This window comes from Colobus angolensis, unplaced genomic scaffold (genome assembly GCF_000951035.1).
Source record: "Colobus angolensis palliatus isolate OR3802 unplaced genomic scaffold, Cang.pa_1.0 Scaffold544, whole genome shotgun sequence".
Classification (NCBI taxonomy): Eukaryota; Metazoa; Chordata; class Mammalia; order Primates; family Cercopithecidae; genus Colobus; species Colobus angolensis.
The window spans coordinates 1,724,735-1,747,707 of NW_012118977.1; the positions used below are offsets into that span (position 1 = coordinate 1,724,735).

Consider the following 22,973-nt stretch of genomic DNA (forward strand, 5'->3'; position numbering starts at 1 on the left):
GCCCAAATATTGCCTTTTTGGTCTGCCATGCTTCTATCCTTTGCCCATAAAAATACTTCAGCTGGCAGAGCAACACAAGCAGCTGATGCAAGCAGTCAGAGATGCAAGCTGCTGAGCATCGGGGATACAAGCAGCTGAGCATTGGCGACTACAGACAAATGTAGCTAACTTCAGATGCTGCAGCTAACTTCAGATGCTGCAGCTTCAGGGAAAGACCACCTTCTTCCCACATCATCCCCTTTCCAACTCCCATCAGCTGCCAGCCATCACCCAATAAAATCCTCCACATACACTACTCTCCAATCCATTTGTGCAACTTCATTTTTCTAGGACACAGGACGAGAACCCACGTGCTGAAAGGGCAGGGGCTAGGACGCTGCTATGGGGCCTGCACAGAGCCTGCTCCCACCAGAGAGGAGCGTCCGGCTGGTTCCAGCATGTGTTCCCTCTTGCAAGGAGTGGCCAGCAGTGGGCTGAGTGAAAAGATCTACTCCAGTTCCCACCCACAAAGAGGGTCAAGGTCCAGGGAACTAGCCCATCATATGGGGGCTCATCCAGGATATGACAAAGGATGAGTTAAATGTGGAATTGTTGGATCTATCTCTTTTCCAAGATCCTGCCACCTCTCTCTTTCCTTTGGGTAAAAGGAATGTTGATTCTGTTTCCCTTCATAGAGGTCTAGCTGATCTGAACTGGGGTAGAGATACAGTGATTAAAGAAAACCATTTCCAGAGAGCAAGAAGCTCTTATTCCAGACCCCCAAACCCCTACTATTCATTTTAAGCTTTTTTTTCTTTTCTAAGCGAGACAGTTTTTTTCCTAACCTCAGGACTTTGCTTATGATACGGAAATGACAGAAGAGCCACCCCTGAGATCATTAGGATGAGCCCTAATCCAATACAACTGATATGTTTATAAAAGGGGGAAATTTGGACACAGAGACACACATAGAGGGAAGATGATGTCAAGAGACATAGGGAGAAGATGGTTGTCTACAGCCAAGGAGAGAGGCCTAGAACAGATCCTTCCTGCATGGCCCTGAGAAGCTCGGGACACTTCGATCTTGGACTTCTAGCCTCCAGAACCCTGCTGACACCTTGCTCTTGGACTTCTAGCTTCCAGAACCACGAGACAATAAATTTGTTATTTAAGCCATGCAGTCTACATGCAGTACTTTGTTTGGGCAGCCCTAGCACACTAATAAAAACACACAATTAGAAATTAATTAGAAATAAGAAACTAATTAGCTGCACAATAAATAACGATTATGACCATTTTATCAAAAAGTTAAACTTTTCTTATATTCTTCCTTGCTTTTTCACTTATCACATTCTAAAATACTAGTAAGGTATAAACTCCAACAGAGTAGGCTTTTTGTCTGTCTTGTTCATTCCTATATCCCCAGCTTTGAGCACAGTGTCTGGCACATGCTAAGTACTAGAAAAACTTGTGATGGCTGAACGAATGGAATAGTACTATGAAAAAACACAAGATAATGTAAGTACATATAGAAAGAAAATCTTACCTTGTCTGAGATCACAAAGGGTTTCCCAGGGAAACTACAATTGAGCTGATTGACAGTAGGTAGTATAGATAGGGGTCAGAAGCAATTAGAGAAAGACATAGTTCCAGACAAAGAGAGAAGAGGGTAACAAATGCCCTAAAACACTGAAGGACTTGGTAAAGGAGGTAAAAGATATCCAGAGTGATTGGAATACAAGGAGTAAGGGGAAGAGAAGAGGCAAGGCTAGGGAGCTCGGCAGGTCCAGATAAAGGAAGTAACAGACTTTACAAACTCTAGCTTAAGAGAAATGGAAAGCCCACTTAAGAATTCTTTATAATGGCAGGAGGGCAGCAAGGCAGAAATGGCAATGATGTGAAGACTCAGCAGTTCTGGAAGACAGTTTTGGCTTCTGAGTATTAGGAAGGGTCAAGAGTAGATGGGGGATGACTAGAAAGCAAAGAGATACATAAGAAGTGTATGGACTCAGGGAATATTTAGAAGATAGAGACTGACAGAACTTGATGGTGAACTGAACATGGGCAGATCAAGAAAAAAAAGTAACAAATGAAAGATAAACAATCAGAATGGCAAGCTAGTTATTAGCAACAGCGCTGGAAAGCAGAAAACAATGGAAGGATACCTTTGAAAATTCGGAGAAAAGTATCTTTTCAACCTAAAGTTCTACAAACAGCTAAATTATCAATCAATAATAAAGGTGTTATTTCCTGTTATGTATGGAATGTTATATATCTCAAGAAATTCCCCTATACCAAGGGTGTCTAATCTTTTGGCTTCCCTGGGCCACACTGGAAGGAGAATTGTCTTGGGCCACACATAAAATACACTAACACTAACAATAGCTGATGAGCAAAAGAAAAAAGAAAAACAAGAAAAAAAAATTATCACAGTGTTTAATAAAGTTTACAAATTTGTTTTGGGCTGCATTCAAAGGCCATCCTGGGCCGCAGTTTGGACAAGCTTGCATACACCCTTTCTCAGGAAGTTTCCTGGAAAATGTGCTCTACCAAAACAAGGCAAGAGAACAGGGAGACTTGGAACCTGGAAGAAGTGAACCAACACAGGAAGGAGGAGAGCAGAATTCCCAGAAAGCTGGTGACGATAAATTCCAGAGGAGCAGCCATGTATTAATAGAAGGCATAAAGGGCAAGCACAGTAGACTGGAACAGGACAACAGAGACTAGGGGTGGCCCTAGGGGAGAAGTTCTTAAGAAAATAATGAGTTATAATCAATGTGTGTAAATGTACTGGAAAGTGATTTACACTTCTGTTGGAAGGTTTAGAGATATATTAGTACTAGGTAAACAGTTAAGCAAATAAAAGATAATTATTAATTATAAGAAAAACAGGGCCGGGCGCAGTGGCTCACGCCTGTAATCCCAGCACTTTGGGAGGCTGAGGCAGGAGGATCACGAGGTCAGGAGATCAAGACCATCCTGGCTAACACGGTGAAACCCCATCTCTACTAAAAATACAAAAAATTAGCTGGGTATGGTGGTGGGAGCCTGTAGTCCCAGCTACTCAGGAGGCTGAGGCAGGAGAATGGCGTGAACCCAGGAGGCAGAACTTGCAGTGAGCCAAGATCGCACCACTGCACTCCAGTCTGGGTGACAGAGCAAGACTCCATCTCAAAAAAAAAAAAAAAGAAAAAGAAAAAAAAGAAAAACAGAATGTTTTGATGAAAGGAATTATAACCATCTTATGCAAATTGTCTGGCTTGAGCCATAAACAATGTATCTAACTTAATATTGATCTTACAAAAACTTATGACATAATATTTAAAGGATGGAAGGGAAGCAAAAGTAGGGCTCAGGACATATAAATGAGCTAAATCTCCATCTTTCATATTAGCACATCAATAGTTAATGTGAAGTTGAAAAACTTCAAGAAATAGCAGAAAGAATACCTTTTTATAAATTGTAAGATAATTACCAAAAGTAGCGCCAAAAGGCTTGATAGTTGTTCCCTCTAGGGAATGGGAATAGAGGCAGGTTGTTGGAGGAAGCAAGAGACTGCTCTTTTATATGATAAGCCTCATAAAAAGTAAATGATTAAAAAAACTACATGTAAAACATTAATAAAATGTTTAAAAGATGAAGATATATCAATAGTATAGTAAGAACCTGACACTAAATCAAAATGTACGAACAAACTAAAAGGCTAAGCATCTAAGCTTTGCGAAGCACTTGACTTTTGAGGTTTATTTTAAGGCTAAATAAATTAATTTAATACCATCTATTTAGTAAAGTTACTTTTTAGATATCTAAATGGTGGGCAATGAATATTTTCTTGACTGTATACAGTCCAAATTTTTCTTAATATGGGATAATTATTAGATGTCACCCTTTCAGTTATTTAAATTACTTTCTCTCAATGCAAATTTTCTGGTTTCCTTATTTTCACAGGCTTTATTTTTACAGGCCAATTCAGTGTGATCATTTGATATTCTCTTTTGTTCTCCTTTCTAAAAAATCACTCTGGCATCCTAAAAGTTGATCAGAGAGGTTCACATCATACTTATCTGTCTAGCAACAGAATAATGGTGACTTTTGTTGTTCAGTCCATAATCCAAGACTCCTCCAGAGTCCTTTTCCTATTCTACCAAGGCACAGGCGATCACACCTACATCCAGTGCAGGTGTGCTTCATCCTCCTTCCCACAATACATCACTACAGAACCTGGGCCTTCAGAGTTTAAGAAATGAAGAGAGAAAAAAATTATCTTACCTCAATTAAAACACACCATGCCTGGGAATACTGATTCAGTGAACATCTATTAACCACCTACTGTTCGTCAGGCACTTAAATTTAAACTAAAAACCAACCAATCACACAAAGAATAACAGCTATCCAATTGACAAAACAGTAATGTGTTAGCCCTAGGAAAGATATACACAAAGACATTTAAGGAAAAGAAGTGATAAAGTTGGGAGGCTGCTAACAAGCAATAAAATGAAAACTATTTTTGGCACAAATATAGAAGTGCTGAAATCCTATACAGAAGTATTGGTACTGAGTGGCCTGAGGACAGGATAGAACCCCCAAATGTTTCCATTTTAATCCCAGCTTCTTCTCACAGCGATGCTCTGAGAGCAGCTAATTAATATTTGCAAAGTGCTTAGTGATAAGCTCAAAGTAGAATGCTAGTCATAAAAATCAAAAAGCAGGCACATAAAATACAAAAAAAGTCACTAATTAAAATTCAATCTCTTAAGTAATGTTAATAAAAGTTTGAATTGAACCTTAATATAAAACATTATTCTGAAAATATTACTTAAGATGAAAAACAGCAACCGAAGCTCTTTACAAATAAAAAAAAAGTTGCACAACTTACGATATTTACTGTGAATTTCATCTATTTCCTTTTCTGTTTGGTCCTTTGTAAAAACCATTACCTAAAATAATCAAAAAAAGTCTGAATAAAAATCTCCCCAAAATGATAAAAAGGGAAATATTACAAACTTTCAAATCTCAAATGTGAGTGTTTAACATAGAGGAAAATGATCTGTCATCTGTTTTATATAGACCTAGGAAGAATCATTCCTACAGACTTCCCTTAAATACCGGAAACAGTGTACATTCTACTCATTATTTTTTCTTATCAGTAGAAAATGCAACATGATTCAATTATATATTAACAAAATAATAAATTTTCTATTTTCAATATTTTCCACATTCATTAATACAACAGGCAATATTTGAAACCAGAAGACTGACGACACTTAGCTGACTATCAGTAAAGCTGATCTTCTTGTCTGACTTCTCTCTTTCCAACCTAACTTCTCCAGGTCATTACAGAAAAGTAGTATGTATAGAAAATGCAATAATACAAAACACAGTAAGTTAAATTTCTAGGTCCACTTTCTAAACCTCAGACTTAAAAGATCAGAAATCTACTTCCATAATTCACTACAGTTCCATCTTACAGTTAACACACAGGTAATAATAGGGTCAATGTAAATCCCATTTTTGTTCCTACTTATTTGGCTATAAACTTACTTTCTTAAGGTAACCATTGCTTTCCTTACAAACACACTACAGATGGCCTAGAAAAAAAAAGAAGTCTACTTGGAAGAGACCAAAACACTTCTTCCAGTGTCACAGGACACAATGACTATTTTCTTCACTGGTATCCTGTCTTCAAGTTTGGGGCCATCAAGCTCATGGAAGGCAACAGTGAAGAATTTTAGGTCTCTGATTCTCTCAAAAGCTCAAGAGAATACTCCATCCTCAAATTACTTAATTTATCCTCTTACAATTACTTAGCATCTCCATAAGTATAATCATAGAATTGCAGAATGCCAGAGCTAAAAAGGAATCATAGAGGTCCCTAGCGGTAGCTTAGAGGTCCTTAGAGGCAGTTTATTGAACACAACCAGCAGAAGAAAGGACCAATATCAAAGCTGCCTGATGCACAGGCATAGGCATTTTCTATAGAACTCTAGCTCATGAACAAACTCTACTTTGAATTGCATGTTGTGCTAGAGGACTAAGTACAATCAAATATTGTCCTAAAAGGAGTTGCAAGTAAATCATAATACACTAAGTGGAAATGTTTTAGTAAATGAACAAATTTAATAATGGTTTAATTTTTGTTGGGTATTAAACTTTCTTTCTTCATTTCTATCCAGATACTGAAATAGCCCATTAACATACACTTTCATTGAGTTTACTAGCTTCAAGACGCATCCTAGTCTTCTCCATATTTTCGACTTCTTGAACTATTTCAGCAGCTGTTAAAATAAGAAAATAACCACTAGGTTAATTACTTTTTTTTTATGACTGTACAGTAATTATTTAAGTTATTAACATTAGAAGATGGGTGACAGGTATATGTGAACTCCCTGTTTACAATTTTTCTGTGAATCAATTACCATTTTAAAACAAAAGGTTTAAAAAAACCATGAAGTTAAAACACTGAACTCTTACACATGCACATGTTGTTCAACGTATAACCAGAAGAGTAAAGTCAAGTCACTTTGCTTTCTCCTTTGAATATATAGGTCTAAACAGAAGTCTCAATGAAATATGAAAATTAATTTTTTAGTGTGAGTTCAATTACTAGGGGATGTCTGCTCAAATTCCAATGTACTAAATGCAGTACAATAGGCTACTGTTCAAGGAGAGAGAAAGGTCTACAAATACCGGGAAAAATGTCCTTGCCTCCAGAACTTTTGTCTGTAGGTATGGTTACCAATTACACACATAAAACAGATCTGGAATACACCCTGTCACACATTAAATGCCTTTGAATGCAAACAGCACAGAATTTGCAAATGCTATCTTTCTGCATCCAAAGTCAATACATTAAAACTGAAATGTATATGGTATGAAATAAAAATTTACAATCCCTTACATTCATTTATACTTAAAAATTATATCTGGAATTTGCTTCAAAATAATCCATGGAAAAAAGGGCGTAAATGGTAGATAAAACAACATTAAGATGGTGTGATAATTGTTTAAGCTGGGTAGTAGGCATATGGGGAAATCAGTAAACTCTTTTCTCTATTTCTGTATATGTTTGAAATAATCCCCTATACAGTTTTCTTTTTTTTAAACCACAGACCTTATGAGGATCATTTAAGAATGCAACTGTCTCAATATAAAGTTTATGTTTTCCAAGCACTGACAGGTACCTTTTGCCTCCCTGATATTGTAAAACCAGTACAAACAATGTAAACAATCTCTCTGTGAACATGACCAGCTAGTGGTTCTCTCCTTTCCAAACTGAGTCATGGAATAACATGAAAAACACAGGGACCATCTGCATTCTATTCAATCCATTAATACAAGTATCACTAAAGATAAAGAACATCTGGCATATCCTCTTCTAAGATATTAAGAAAACTATATTAGGATTGGGTAGAATTTAGTGGCTTAAATCTTTTTCAGGGAGATTTCTGATTCTGTTTAGGTTGTAGAGAGCTATAAATAATGTCACTCTCACCCTAATGACGAGAAAAAGCTGGATAATTTATAAAACTAATTTTTCTTGAATCCATCAGAGCTAAAGTAAGACGGCAATCAACTACCTTGAAACCTAAAGAAAGATGAGTTCCTTAGAGGAGAGGCGGATCATGAGCGCTGGTTGACATAGGGCAGTACACACGAGAAAAATTGGTACCACTCTATCTCTGGGTAAGATCTCAGCTAAACTTTTTGATAAACTGCAAAGGGCCAAGGGTGAGCTACCATGAAAATATAAAAACCCTGGGTGGCTTGGAGACAAGGGACATCACATCCATTTGCAGGCTATTTTCTTTTCTTTTTTTTTTCTTTATTTTTTGAGATGGAGTCTCGCTCTGTCACCCAGGCTGGAGTGCAGTGGCGTGATCTCGGCTCATTGCAAGCTCCGCCTTCTGGGTTCATGCCATTCTCTTGAGTCAGCCTCCCGAGTAGCTGGGACTACAGGCGCCCGCCACCATGCTCGGCTAATTTTTTGTATTTTTAGTAGAGACGAGGTTTCACCGTGTTAGCCAGGATGGTCTCGATCTCCTGACCTCGTGATCCGCCCGCCTTGGCCTCCCAAAGTGCTGGGATTACAGGCGTGAGCCACCACGCCCGGCCTTGCAGGCTATTTTCTACAGACCTCAGTGGGCACTCACAAGAGTCCTCAGTCTCTCTGTAGCTCACTGGGGAAGGGCAGGAAATTAGAAAAGATCTCCCTCCAGATCCAATTCCGGTAAAAGAGAATCATCCCCACTACAGGACGGACATGAAGCCCCAATCACATCTTTATCCCTGAAGAAAAAAAGCATTAAGCCACTGATGAAAGGTCAGCAAAAAATGTTATCCCCAGAGCATAGGTTGCTGAGGGAAGTAAACAAAAACAAACAAAAAACCCCCTCTACCCCTCAGGAGGACCAGGAAACCATTCTGGGCCCTGACCCGTAGAGGACTCCTGCCACTGGCAGTGGGAGAGGGGCAGGATCGCTGAAAGAGCCCCACCCCTGAGATGCAGGATTGAAAGACCTGCCTATGACTGAAGCTAAATCAGAGAAACAGAGAACACTCCTTTTCTCCCTACCACAAACCTAGCATGATCCAAGTGATACGTAACAGCAATCTACTTCTAGGAGAGAAATGAACATGGAGAGAGACCTTCTCTGAGGCACAGGCTCATAGGGAAAACCTAAGTTGTGAGTGATATATAGGTACATTAAAAAAAAAAGAGTCTGGCACCGCAGACTCTTACCTACAATGTCTGGCTTTCAACCAAAACTTAAACATGAAAAAGCAAGAAAATAATGATTAAGATGATAAAGGATTATCTTTATCAATACACATGAACAGATAGGGCATTGCTGTAGAAATTACTTTAATAGAAATCCTTTCTTTTAGAAAGAATAATATGGAAATGTTAGATATATAGATAGAGATACATAAAACCAACACAGTAAGAGATAACTTGACTTAGCTAAGGAAAGAATCAGTGAACCTAAAATTGGATTGGTATTATCCAATCTGAAACACAGAGAGAAAAAAAAGGAAAAAGAAAAAAAAAAAAACTGTAACAGAACAGCGCCTCTAAAAGCTATGGGACAATATCAAGAAATATAACATACACATAATAGAAATCACAGAAGAAGAAAGAAGGGAAGAGAAGGAATTGTTGAAGAACTAATGTCTAGAATTTGACAAATATAAGAAAGACTCCAAACCACAAATGCAAGAATCTCAAAGATCAAGCAACACAGATATAAAAACAAACCAAAAATGACAACAACATGCATATAGACACAAAGAGAAAATCATGCAGCCATCAGAGGAAAAAGATACATTATATAAAGAAAAATCAAGAATTACATTACACTTCTCATCAGAAATTATTCAAGCCAGATAACAATAGAGTGACATCTTCAAAGCATTAGAAAAAAGCCTCCCAATCCAGAATTCTAATGAAAATATCTTTCAAAAGTGAAAGACAAAAACGTTCTGAGGAAACCATAAGCTGAGAGAAAGCATTATTAGCAGCCCTCCATTACAAAAAGTATTAAAACAAGTTCTTCAAGTAGAAGAACCAGAGAGAAACTTACTTAAGAAGAAGTGAAAACTGGTGAAAATGGTAAACATGAAGATAAGTATGAAATACACTTTTTTCTTATTTTTAACTACTCTAAAAGATAACTGTTTAATGGACAAACAATAGCAATGTATTGTGTTAACAGTATATGTAAAAGGAGTTCATGACAATAACAGTACAAATAATTAGGAGTTGGGAGTATACTGCTAAAAGTTTCTTACAAGTGAGGCTGTGTAATTACTTGACCATAACTAATGAAAGATGTATACTGCAAACCCTAGAGAGACCACTAAAATTTTTTGAAAAAGAGGTAAAGTAATAAGGCAATAATAGAAATAAAATATAATAATAAAAAATGCTCAATCCAAAAGACAGCAAAAAAAGATAACAAAAAGGAGATGGAACAAAGAAAAAAACAGCAAGATATTAAATTCAAAGCCTACTGCATCAGTATTTCATTACAGAAATGGTTTTAAAGCACCAATTAAGAGACAGAGAATGTCAGATTGGATAAAAAAGCAAGACCAAACTATATACTATCAAAAATAACCCATTTTAAATAAAAAGATAGGTTAAAAATAAAAGTATGGAAAGAGATGTCTCATGTAAACAGTCATGAAAAGAAACCTAGAGGAGCTTTATTAATATGAGACACAACAAGCTCCAGAACAATGAATGTTATTCGGAATAAAGAGGGAAATTAGGGGCCGGGCGCAGTGGCTCATGCCTGTAATCCCAGCAGTTTGGGAGGCCGAGGCGAGTGGATCACCTGAGGTCAGGAGTTCGAAACCAGCCTGACCAACATGGTGAAATCCCATCCCTACTTAAAATACAAAAATTAGCAGGGCATGGTGGCTCATGCCTGCAGTCCCAGCTACTCGGGAGGCTGAGGCAGGAGAATCACTTGAATCCAGGAGGAGGAGGTTGCAGTGAGCTGAGATGGTGCCATTGCACTCCAGCCTGGGCAACAAGAGTGAAACTCCATCTCAAAAAAAAAAAAAGAGGGAAATTATACCGTGATAAAGGGTCAATTTACCAAGAAGACATAACAATCTTAAATGTGTTTGCTCCTAAAACGGAAATTTAAAATACATTAAAAAGTATTTCTTGTTCCAAACAAGATGGATTAGACTCATTTCTCCACTAAGTACAACTAAAAACCCTGATATACAACTGACAACTGTAAGAGAACTCTGGAAAGTAGAAAGAGGAAGATGGACTGGCTAAGACCTCAGCATGTGAGGAATGACACTGTGGTGAGTTCCCTGAGGTGTCTTTGTATTCTGTATCTTATAGACTAGGCTCTGGAGAAGCCCAGAGACATCAAGAGGAACAGACAAAAAAGCCTCAAGAAAAATCTACTCTTTCTAAGCAAAGGACTGAAAAAGAGGGTGCCCAGAAACCTTCTTGATAATACTTGACCTACCCAAGCAAAAGACTGCTGATGCTCCCTGCCCTTTGCAGTATTATCAGAGAGCAAGTGGGAAGCGTGGACTTCTGCCCATCAACCAGAGGTGGAAGGGGTCCTAGTGCAGGATGTCCTCCCATAGCAACAGTGTCAGTGGAAGTCTAGTGAGGAGCTCAGACTTCTACCCCCCATCCAATGATGGCAGGTGACAACTGCACCCTCTCAACTAATAACTGAGGAGAGAATATCAAAGAGAAGGAACCTGGAGAAAGAATTCCTTCAGCCTGTGTAGAGCATCCCCGACCAACATGTGAAATTGTTTACAATTAATATGCCAAAAGGTTTGAAAACTGAACCACAGTGTGGAGTATCAGGTATTCACAACAGTCTCTAGGTAGCAATTAAATAAAGTGGATCAAAATAACATTTCAAAGGATCTGGGAACTAAATCATCATTAGAACCACAGCCTACAAAAGTAGGCCAGGATCTGCATGCTAAACTTAAACAAGATGACTTCCTGCTAAATTAGAATTTTTAAATAGAACCTAGAATGTCATTAGAATACAAAAAATACTCAGAATACAATTGAAAAAAAACTTGACATACTAAGAATCAGGAAAATCACGACGCCAATGAAAAAAGACAGGATGCCAATACCTGAGACGACCCAGTTGCTGGAATTATCTGACAAGAATTTTAAACCTACCGTCATAAAAATGATCCAACAGGCAGTTAATGCTCTGGAGACAAAACAAAACTGCTACTGTATGAAATACTTCTGAGAGCCTTGAAACATGTAAGTGTACATGGATTTACATGTAGACATATGCATACATGCATGTGTATGTATATATGTATCCATGTGTGCATATGTATATATATGAGCATAGCTGGTAGCCATATCTTGGTTTCACCAATAGAAAGGACCAGAGCTCCTCAGAGAAATGGCTGATTTCAGCCATGGGTGGGTGGGACATGGAAGAGCAAGAAAAGCCTGCAATATGTTGTTATGTTAGAAATAAGAAAATAGTAATGAAAATAACGGGGGTATGTCATGAGGACAGGAATTAGAATGAAGACGCTCCTGCTGGCCAAATCTGGAAAAATACAAACACAAAACTAATTAAGAGAAGTAATGAGTTAAAAATCTGTGAATCCATATCCATAAGAGACAAATAAAACAATAAGGCAGAGGGAAGGGTTCTGGTTTTCAGAATCATGCCAAGAATCAATGAGCAAGTGTGAAAGGAATACTAAAGTTGAAAAATCATCATTTTGCAACTATCACAGAATAGATTACTTTAGATAAAAATTACCAAAGGATGCTAAATATAGGGGTGAAATCTTAATAAGGTATAGAATAGCTACATAGCGTTGAAGTGTCTACAGACTTCTTATTAGTAGCAAGGGAGCAGATGTAAAGTATAAATGGGGGAGAAACTGGCCACGTGATCAAGCCTGATATCACAAATGAGGGGTACACAGATGTCAAATGGCTCTAGATGTAATATTCTGAAGACAAAACATCACTTATATAGTATTCTGGCCAGGAATGCATAATCTGAATTTTCTGCCAGAATGAGAACATTTTACTTGAAAAACACACACACACAACAAAGACTGTATTCTTTTAAAAGGCCAGTGTCATAAAGGACAAAGGCTGAGGAATTATTCCAGGTTGAAAGAGATTCAAAAGATATTACCACTAAATGCAATATGTGCTCCAAAACTGGATCATGTACTGCAGGAAAAAAAAATCTACAAAGGTTATTATGGGGTCCACTGACAAAATTGAATAGATGAATAAAAGTATTATAACAAAGTTAAGTTTACTACAAGTACTAACTACAGTGGCAAAAAAAGAGAATCTTTTTTTCTTAAGAAATAATACAAGGACATATTTAGGAATAAAGAGTAAACACTATATAACTTATTCTCAAAGAAAAAATACGTGTGTAATTATATAGACATACCCATTCACAGAAAAAGCGAGACAGAGGAACAAAGTAATTCATAAAGCAAATGAGGCTAAATGCTAACAATAGGCGAATCTGTACAAATGGTATAGTCTATGCATTCATTATGATAGTCTTTCAACTTTCCTATAAATTTCCAAATAGAAAGTTTTTTAAAAGAATGCAAAATTAAGACTTTTTCAGACAAACAGAAGCTGAGATAATCTGTCTCAACAGCACATCTGCACTACAAGAAATATTGAATAATCCAGGCACGATGGTTCATGCCTGTAATCCCTGCACTTTGAGGGGGCTAAAGCAGGTGAATCTCTTGAGGCTAGGAGTCCAAGATCAGCCTGGGTAACATAGTGAGACCCTGTCTCTACAAAACAAACAAAAATTAGCTGGGCATGGTGGCATGCGCTTGTAGTCCTAGCTACCTGGCAGGCTGAAACGGGAGGATTCCTGGAGTCCGAGGCTGCAGTGAACTATCATTGCGCCACTGTACTCCAGCCAGGGTGACAGAGCAAGACCCCGTCTTAAAAAAGAAAAAAAGAAAAAGAATGAACAAATAAAGTTTTTCAGGAAATGTCCAAACACTGTGGAAATCAAGAAAAAAAAAAGAAGTTTTTCAGGCAAAAGAAAATGACACCAGATGAAAACCTAGATCTACACAAAGAAATAAAGAATGCTGAAAATGGTAAATGTGCAGGTAAATACAGATCTTCTTTTCCATTTTTATTTAGTTTAAAGCAAAAATAGTAACAATGTATTATAGAGTGTTTAAAATACGTAGAAGAAAAATTTATGACAACAATAGTACAAAGAATGAAAGTCATAAGGTCCTTCCATTACCCATGAAGTAGTATACTATTAACTGAAGGTAGACTGAGATAAGTTAAAAATGCATATAGTAAACTAGAACAATCACCCCCACAAAAAAAAGAAGTATAGCTCATAAAATGAAGATAACATAAAAAACTAAAAAATACTCAGTTAATCTAAAAGAAAGCAGGAAATGAAGAAAAAACAAAAGAATGATAGAATAGCAAACAAGCAAGATGGCAGATATAAACCCAACCAAATAGAATAAATGAAATTAAAATAGTTTAAACCCTACAATGTAATGGTAGAGCATGTCAAATTAAATTAAAAAGGAAAATCCAAACCATATATGGCTTATAATAAAACACAGTTTAAATATAAAGATACAATAGATTTAAAGAAAAATGAAATAAAGTAGTTGCTACACTCATATCAGATAATTTTTGAGACAAGGAATATTACCAGAGACAAAGACATATATGCCATAATAATAAACAGGCTAACTAATCAAGAAGATACACAATAATACTAAGAGATTCAAAATATAACAAAACTGAAAATATTGACAGGGAAGATGAAAAATCTGTAAATATAGTTGGATATTTCAAAAAGCTTGTCAGTAATTGATAGAATCAGTAAACAGAATATCAGCAAGGATGCTGAAGACTTGAATACACTATCAAGCAAATTTACATAACATTTACAGATCACTGCACAAAAATAAATGAGTACTGACCACAAACAAACCTTGAAAACATTACACTAAGTGACAGAAGTTAGTTTATAAAAGGCCACATGTAATATGATTCCACTTAAATGGAATATCCAGAACAGACAAATCTATAGAGACAGAAAGTAAATTAGTGGCTATCTAGGGCTGGAAGGGTTGGTAGAAAATGATGCTAATGGATACTGGGCTCTTTTCAGGGTAACAAATGTTCTAAAATTTAATGTGATGATAGTTGTACAACTCTGTGAATATACTGAAAACCACTGAACTGTATACATACTTTAGGTGGGTATGAATTATATCTCAGTATTATATTAATATTTCAATAAACTCATTAAAACTCAATGTTATAAATATATCACAGAATAAATAAAAATAAAATCATCTTAATAGATGCAGAATAACAAACTGACAATTCAACACACCTTCATAATTCTCAATAAACTAGGAAGGGAAGAAATGTCCTCAACCTCATAAAAGGCATCTATGAAAACCTATCACACTTAATAGTGAAAGACTAAATGTTTTACCTATAAGATTGGGGTATTCCAGAATTAAAAGAACATATATTGATGCAATAATATTATCACTCAAATGATTTTTGAAGGCGATCATTCTTCCTTCTGGGGAGACAGAACCTTGAAAACTCAGATGAAAGTTAGAGATCCTTTCTTTAAAAATTCATTAAAAAAAAAAAGATTGGAGAAAGGAAAGGATGTTTGCCCACACCACTTTTATTTCACATCGCACTGGAGGTTCTAACCAATGTAACTAACCAAGGATAGAAAGATAAAAGGCATATTGACTGAAAAAAATAAATAAATAAAACTGTTTTTATTGGCATGTAACTTGATTGTGTATATAAAAATCCTATGAAATCTATAAAAAAGCAATTAGAAATATGTGAGTTTCACTAGTTAATAGTACACAAGTAAATATACAATAATCAGTATGTCAACATGACTCTTTAAAATAGTAATAAACAATGAGAAATAAAAATTTTAAAACCACTCACAATAGCACCAAAAGACATGAAATATTTAAGGATACATTTAACAAAATACATGGAACACATGTACATAAAAAACTAGACAGCACTATTGAGAGAAATTAAAGGAGGCCTAAAGAGACATACCATGATTGTAGGCCGGGCGCGGTGGCTCAAGCCTGTAATCCCAGCACTTTGGGAGGCCGAGATGGGTGGATCACGAGGTCAGGAGATCGAGACCATCCTGGCTAACACTGTGAAACCCCGTCTCTACTAAAAAAATACAAAAAAAAAACTAGCCGGGCGAGGTGGCGGGCGCCTGTAGTCCCAGCTACTCCGGAGGCTGAGGCAGAATGGCATAAACCCGGGAGGCGGAGCTTGCAGTGAGCTGAGATCCGGCCACTGCACTCAGCCCGGGCGACAGAGCGAGACTCCGTCTCAAAAAGAGACATACCATGATTGTGCATTAAAAGTCTTAACATTGTCAAGGTATCAGTTCTAAGCTGATCTATGTAATCTCGCTCAAAATCCCAAAAGGTACACACTAATAAACTGACTGCCCTGCAGATGCTGTCCTGACCTGCCAGCAGCACAGATGCAGATGCTCTGCTATGCCTGTAACATCAGGGCAAAGTGAAAGTGGCTATTTCTACACTCAGTGTTCAGAAAACAGTGAACAACAAGAATGGATAACAGCCTGACATTTCTTAGGGGAAAAACAACAACAACAACAAAACTCAGTCTAACATTTATGTGGAATTGCAAAGGACCTAGAACAATTTTGAGAACACAGTTGAAGGACTGTATACTACCTGATAATTTTAAGACTTACTATAAAGTTACAGAAATCAAGGGTATGTCATGAGTGAGAGGACAGATACACAGATCAGTGGAACAGAATAGATTCTAGATAGATTCACATGCTACGTACACGGCTGATAGGTTTTTGACAATGGTGGCAAAGTAATTCAATGGGGAAAGGATAATCTTTTTAACAAATGGTGCTGAAAAACTAGATATGCATATTTTTTAAATAAACCTTGACATTTACCTTCCACCATACAGAAAAACTAAATGAAAATGGATCATAGATTTAAATATAAAAGCTAAAATTATAAAACTCCTAGAAAATAACACAGGAGAAAATCTTTGTGATCTTAGGATGAACATATATTTTGTTGACATGCAACACAACTGTATACATAAAAAAATCACGAAATTATACACAAGAAGCATAAATAATAAAAAAAGTAAATTAAATTTCATCAAAATTAAAACTCTCTGCTCTTCAAAGACATCATTAAGAAAATGACAAGGTAAGCCACATACTAAGATAAAATATTCACAACACATATATTTAACAAATTCAGTATCCAGAATATATAAATAACTTACAAATCAATAAAAAGAGTTAAGGGGCAGAATATTTCAACCAAGCCTTTATCAAATAAAATATATAAATAACAAATAAAAATATCAAAACACAGGGGACATCACTAGTCACAGGAACATGCAAATTAAAACCATCATGAGATACCACTATTACACATCGGTTAGAATGGCTAAAATTAAGAAGAATGAAAATACTAAGTGTTAGCAAGGGTGTGGCAAAAGTGGGACTCTCACAGTGCAAAATGGTTCAGTCATTTGAAAAACTGTATGGCAGGTTCTTATAGTTACATTTACTGTATGACCAGCAATTCCACTCCACCCAAGAGAAATGAAAACATATGGTTACATAAAGATCTGTGAACCCATGTTCATAACAGCTTTACTGATAATAAAAAAACTGGACACAGTCCAGTTGTCCATTAATAAGCAAAGGGATATACAAATTGTGGCATGGCTACAAAGCAGAACACTGCTTGGCAATAAAAAATAAATGCACTGGCCAGGCACGGTGGCTCATGCCTGTAATCCCAGCACTTTGGGAGGCAGAGGCGGGTGGATCACAAGGTCAGGAGTTTGAGACTAGCTTGGCCAACACGGTGAAACCCCGTCTCTAATAAAAATACAAAAATTAGCCGGGCATGGTGGTGGGTGCCTGTAGTCCCAGCTACTCAGGAGGCTGAGGCAGGAGAATCGCTTGAACCTGGAAGGCTGAGGTTACAGTGAGCTGAGATCATGCCATTGCACTCCAGCCTGGCCGACACAGAGACTCTGTCTCAAATAAATAATAAATAAATAAATAAATAAAATAAAAAATAAATGCACTACTGGTAAAGCAACATGGAAAAATCTCAAAAGTACGCTAAGTGACAGATGCCATATGTAAAAGGCTACATACTATACAACTTGTGTAATTTCATTTATGTGACAGTATAGAAAAGGTAAAATTACAGGAACAAAAAAAGAGATCAGTGTTTCCTAAGGTCTTAGAGTAAAAGAGACGAATATACAGCAAAGGGGCATTGGAACTTTCGCTAATGAAGGAAATGTTCTACATTTCAATTAGAGCAATGGCTAAATGACATATACATTTGTCAAAATTCACCTAACTATACACTTCTAAAGAATGTATTATATTGTAAGTAAATTATACCTCAATAAAAAGGGCACACACAAAAAGTGACATGCCATTGAATATAAGGAAACTATACAAAGATCAGTTGTATTTTTCTATACAAGCAACTAATAAAAACTGACATTTTTAGAACAAAACATCATGTACAACTGCATCAAAAATATCAAAGAATAACTCTTTAAAAAGATGTGTGAGATCTTCACACTGAAAACTGCAAAACATTGATAAAAATCAAAGACGAAAAAAGGGATAAACCATATTCATGAATTGGAAGACTCAAATACTGTACAGATATCAACTATCCCAAAATTTATCTATAAATTCAATATAATCCCAATTTTAAAACTTATATGGAAATACAAAATGCCTAGAAAAAACAAGGCAACCTCAATAAACGAAAATGGAAGAACTATATTACCAGACAGCAAGACCTATCATAAATTACTTATAAAGTACTTAAGACACACATTATTTATCCTGCACAAGGGTAAATAATAGCCCAATGGAATGAAACAATGTCCAGGCCTATACATGTACAATTAGCTGATTCTCAGTCAAGACTTCTGGCAATTCAGTGGGAGAAGGGATGGCATTTCAATAAGTGGTGCTGCACCAATTGGTTATTCATATGGGGAAAAAAAAGACAATCTTGTCCTCTACCTCACAACACATGCTAAAATCAATTCCAGATAAACTGTACATCAAAATTTAGGAGCAAGAACAATAAAATTTTAAAAGAAAATAAGAGAAGATCCACATGATCTTGAAGTAGGCTAAGGCAAAGCACCGATCCAAAGGAAAAATGTAATGAATTGGACTATTTTAAGAATGTCTACTCTTCAAATGATGCCATTAAGAGAGTGAAAAGGTGAAATTAGAAATATATATACATACAGCAAAAGATTTTTATCCAGGAAATTTCAGTTACTCCTACAAATAAGAATAAAAATAGACCCACAGCACAGAAGAATTGGACATAGATTTAAACAGGTATTTCACCAAAGAGGACATCCAGATGGCCAAAAAGCATATAAAAATGTGCTGAACATTATGTCATTAAGGAAATGCAAATTAAAATATAAAGGTACTACCATGGACCCACTAGAATGGCTAAAATGGAGAGTTAACAATGGTGATGTTGTAAAGGGTGCAGAATATCTGACACCCTCATACCTTCCTGATGAAAGTGTACATGACTACTGAATTTGAGGCTGTATCCATGAAAGCTGAACATCTGCAAATATATAACACCAATTCCATTCCTGTATATATATATCCAACAGCAACATGCACCTATATGCCCCAAAAGATATATAAAAGACTATTCATAGCAGCATTATTGTTAATAGAGAAAAAGTGGGAAAAAAGTGAAATGTTTATTAAACACTCAATGGACAAGATGATATGTTTATACAATGGAATACCAGATAGCAACAAAAATGAAAAAAACCACGACCATATAAAAAAACATGAATTAATCTTATAATGTTGCACAAATGAGGGCAGGCACAAAAGAATACATAAGCTATTGTCCCATTTATTTAAAGATCAAACATAGGCAAAATGAACATATGGGGTTAGAAGTCAAGATAGTGGTCAAATGTGAGAATGAAGTAGTGAATGGGAGGCGGCAGACAGGGCTTTTCGGATGCTGGTAGTGATCTCAGTAGTGGCTACAATGACATTTCACTTTATGAAATTTACTTTGTGATAATTCACCAAACAATACACTTAAAATTTGTGTGTTTTAATGTTTGCATGTTATTCTCCAAGTTTTTAAAAATTAGACAATTCTCTATGTTAACAGAAAGAACTCCAATATATGTGTGTGGTTTAATGAAAAGAAACAACCATTAAATAGTGCACTACACAGAATACTACCATTTTATAAAAACGGTAATGAAAAGGATATATGTTTGTGTACTATAATCATAATGGCAACATTTACTGAAAGCTAACTACTTGCTAAGGTACTGTGCTAGGCACTTTTCATGCCTTTTATCATTTATTCCACTCCACATTATGAAGTAGGTAGCATTATAACCTTTATTTTATGAATGAGAAAACTGAGGTACAGAGATATCAAGTAACATGCCCACGGTCACCAAGCCATAAAGCTGAAAAATGGGCACTGTAACCCAGGCTCTCCAGATCCACTGTTCCCCACCACATTCTCCCTAGATAGGCACATGAGAAACTGGCAATGGGGTGCCTCTGAGAAGGGGATCTGGGGATTGGAAGGCAGGCTGAGAGGAAGGCTGGCTTATCATAGTATACTCTAGGTACCTTTTGAAGGAATACATTTGCATGTCTTATCTATTATCAAAAAAGTATTTATTTACAATATTTTTCTATGGTCTATAATTTCTGAGCTATACAAAATTGCTTTATCCACAAGGTAAGCATAACTCACTGTTTTATTACTTTACCTGATTTAGGATGCAAAGCATCGCATTGGGCATTGTACATGTGTACAAATTCTTGGTGCCTTTTAATGAGCTGTTGTTTATTTCCTTGAATAGATAATCCATGCTCTTTTAGCTTTTTCTTTAAATCACGATCAGAGAGCAAATTATATACAGTTTTGGGCAGCGGTTTCCTTTTGTGAACAGAACTGAAAAGGGGGGAAGATCCCTGATGATTATTGTGAATTATCAAATGCTTTTCATGTAAAATGGCAAACACATTCTGATTCAACACCTGGGTGCCTGGAAAAATAGTAGAACCATTAGATTAAAAATGAGAGAGAAAAATCAAGTTGGCGGATAAAGTTGAGTGTCTGACATGATGCATCCGAGGTGCTGGTGAGACATTCAGACACAGGGGCCTAGGTGGCACCAGAAGTGAGAGACTTGGGTCTCAAAAAGACGTCAGACCTAAAGAGGCACATTTAGAAGACATACATGTAAGGCTTGTGGAATATGCTATGAGGACTTCATTTAGAATCACACTTACACAGACCTACTCAATTTTCCACCTCTTTAAAGCATGCTAGAAATTCTAGTGGACTAAAATTCAAGCTACCTGAAAGTACCAATGACTTGAGACAATTCCATAAACAGGAACTTCTTTGTGAGTTTTAATTCATTTCATCTGATTATAGCAGGTTCTCTACCTGGCTCAGCTTTATGGCAATGAGATGCTCAACAAAAATGTGCTCAAGGAGGTCATTACACTTGCTATCATTTCAAAATAAGAATAGCAAGATTCAGGTGAAAATTAACAGAAACTTGAAATAATAGGTTTATCCAAAAAACAAGTTTTTACAAAGGATTAGCATATAACTAGCTCACACAACGCTGTCCCAAACATTAGTGTACCTAAGAAGCACCTAAAGAGTTTATTTAAAATGCGGATTCTCCATCCCCTTCTCCACACCATCCACCAATTGTGGTTCAGTCTGAAGTGGAGATCTAAAATCTCTATTTTCAACAAGGTTCTCCAGAGTAAATCTGATATAAACAATCCGATAATCAAATAGAGAAATATTACAGTCAGGTATAGACTGAAAACAATCAAAAATGTCTCTATTAACGAACAGGGCCATTCCCCAAATAAATTATGTCTTTTATGCTGTATTAATGAAGTCTAAAAGCCAGAAATAACTAATTAAATGTGAAAAGACCTGCAAACTCTCGATAGATTATATTTTTCTGAAAATTGTTCTTCTTCCAATGACAGTCCATCAGACTCTACAAGACTGATAAAATTACAGCAAAATGAAATCTCAGTAGGTAGCAACAGCTGAATCATTTTGTGTTTACAGAAGCACACAGGGAGAGATGATTCATTAAGTCTGTATCTAAAATATTTGTTTTATCAAGGATAGATGATTAAACTATGACTGTGAAATTCTAGTGAGGAACTGTACTGTTCATTGGCATTTACAATAAAAAGCACCACTAGAGATCCATTCCTATCAGGAATTTTAAAACATGAAACCCGATAAATGTTTCCCCAAACACAAAAATGACATTGATTTTTCTTCCATGATTTAGTGGAACTGAGTAACACATTTCAGGGGCCTCAGAATCTGAGGACAGCAAAGGAAGGGGGCATCTGCGAATCAGTTCTGACATGGTTTTATATAGAAGAGTTAAGGGCTGCCACTCACATTCAGCAGATGGCTGTCAGAATATTGTGGAGGAGATAGGAAAACTCACAGGGCCTCTTCTCTATGACCCGACTCTGGGGCCAGGATACAACTAAAGAACGACATGGCCCAGTGTTGCCTTCAGTATCTCCACAAACACCAGTTTTGTAAGATGGAAATGATGAGGACAGAAAGGCTTGGCAGTCAGATAAATTTAGGAATTACTGAATTAAACAAAACCTAACAGTTACGCTTAATGTAGGACTTCTCAAAGCCTTTAACACACTAAGAGGGGGATCCGGGAGGTAGTGCTTGTAAGTTCACTACAGAGCACTGGCAGGACTATACCATTCTTTGAAGCAGGAATTTAAAACACTATTAGAACTCAATTACACATGGACGAGTATGTCTTTAAATAAACTGACAGCATCAAAAATGATGTATCAGAAATGTATTCGAACTGATGGATGGATCTAGAAAAAGGGGAGTCCAGGCAAGATAATCAGTGCAGATTCCTTATTCTTCCAAAAGAATATACTCAGCTTCTATATTCCCAACTCATGCATTTCTGAAGAGAAAAGCAAGTCATCAAACTCTCGTGGCTTATGGGAAATAATCCTTAGGACTATTCATTTACTCCAAATCGCCACTAACTAAGCAACCTAAAAATCTAAATTTTATTCTCATCAACAAACTTACCCACTAGGTGGGAGTATTGTGCATGCAAAACTGCCCCAGGTTTGGACTCAAATATGTCTACCATTTTTATTTTTATTTTTATTTATTTATTTATTTATTTTTTTTTTGAGACAGTCTTGCTCTGTCGCCCAGGCTGGAGTGCAGTGGCCGGATCTCAGCTCACTGCAAGCTCCGCCTCCCGGGTTCACGCCATTCTCCTGCCA

At 36.5% G+C, this 22,973-nt stretch overlaps 1 protein-coding gene across 1 annotated transcript in view; it reads right to left on the reverse strand.

Moving 5' to 3' along the window:
• The window catches only part of RAD18 (RAD18 E3 ubiquitin protein ligase), an 84,995-nt gene that overhangs the window by 31,377 nt on the left and 30,645 nt on the right, over nucleotides 1-22,973 (reverse strand). The window contains exons 7-9 of the mRNA XM_011961280.1: nucleotides 20,408-20,592; nucleotides 6,178-6,254; nucleotides 4,856-4,916 (exon numbers count right to left, since the gene is read on the reverse strand). Coding sequence (XP_011816670.1) covers nucleotides 4,856-4,916; nucleotides 6,178-6,254; nucleotides 20,408-20,592 — 323 coding nt within the window. The remainder of the gene's footprint in view (nucleotides 1-4,855; nucleotides 4,917-6,177; nucleotides 6,255-20,407; nucleotides 20,593-22,973) is intronic.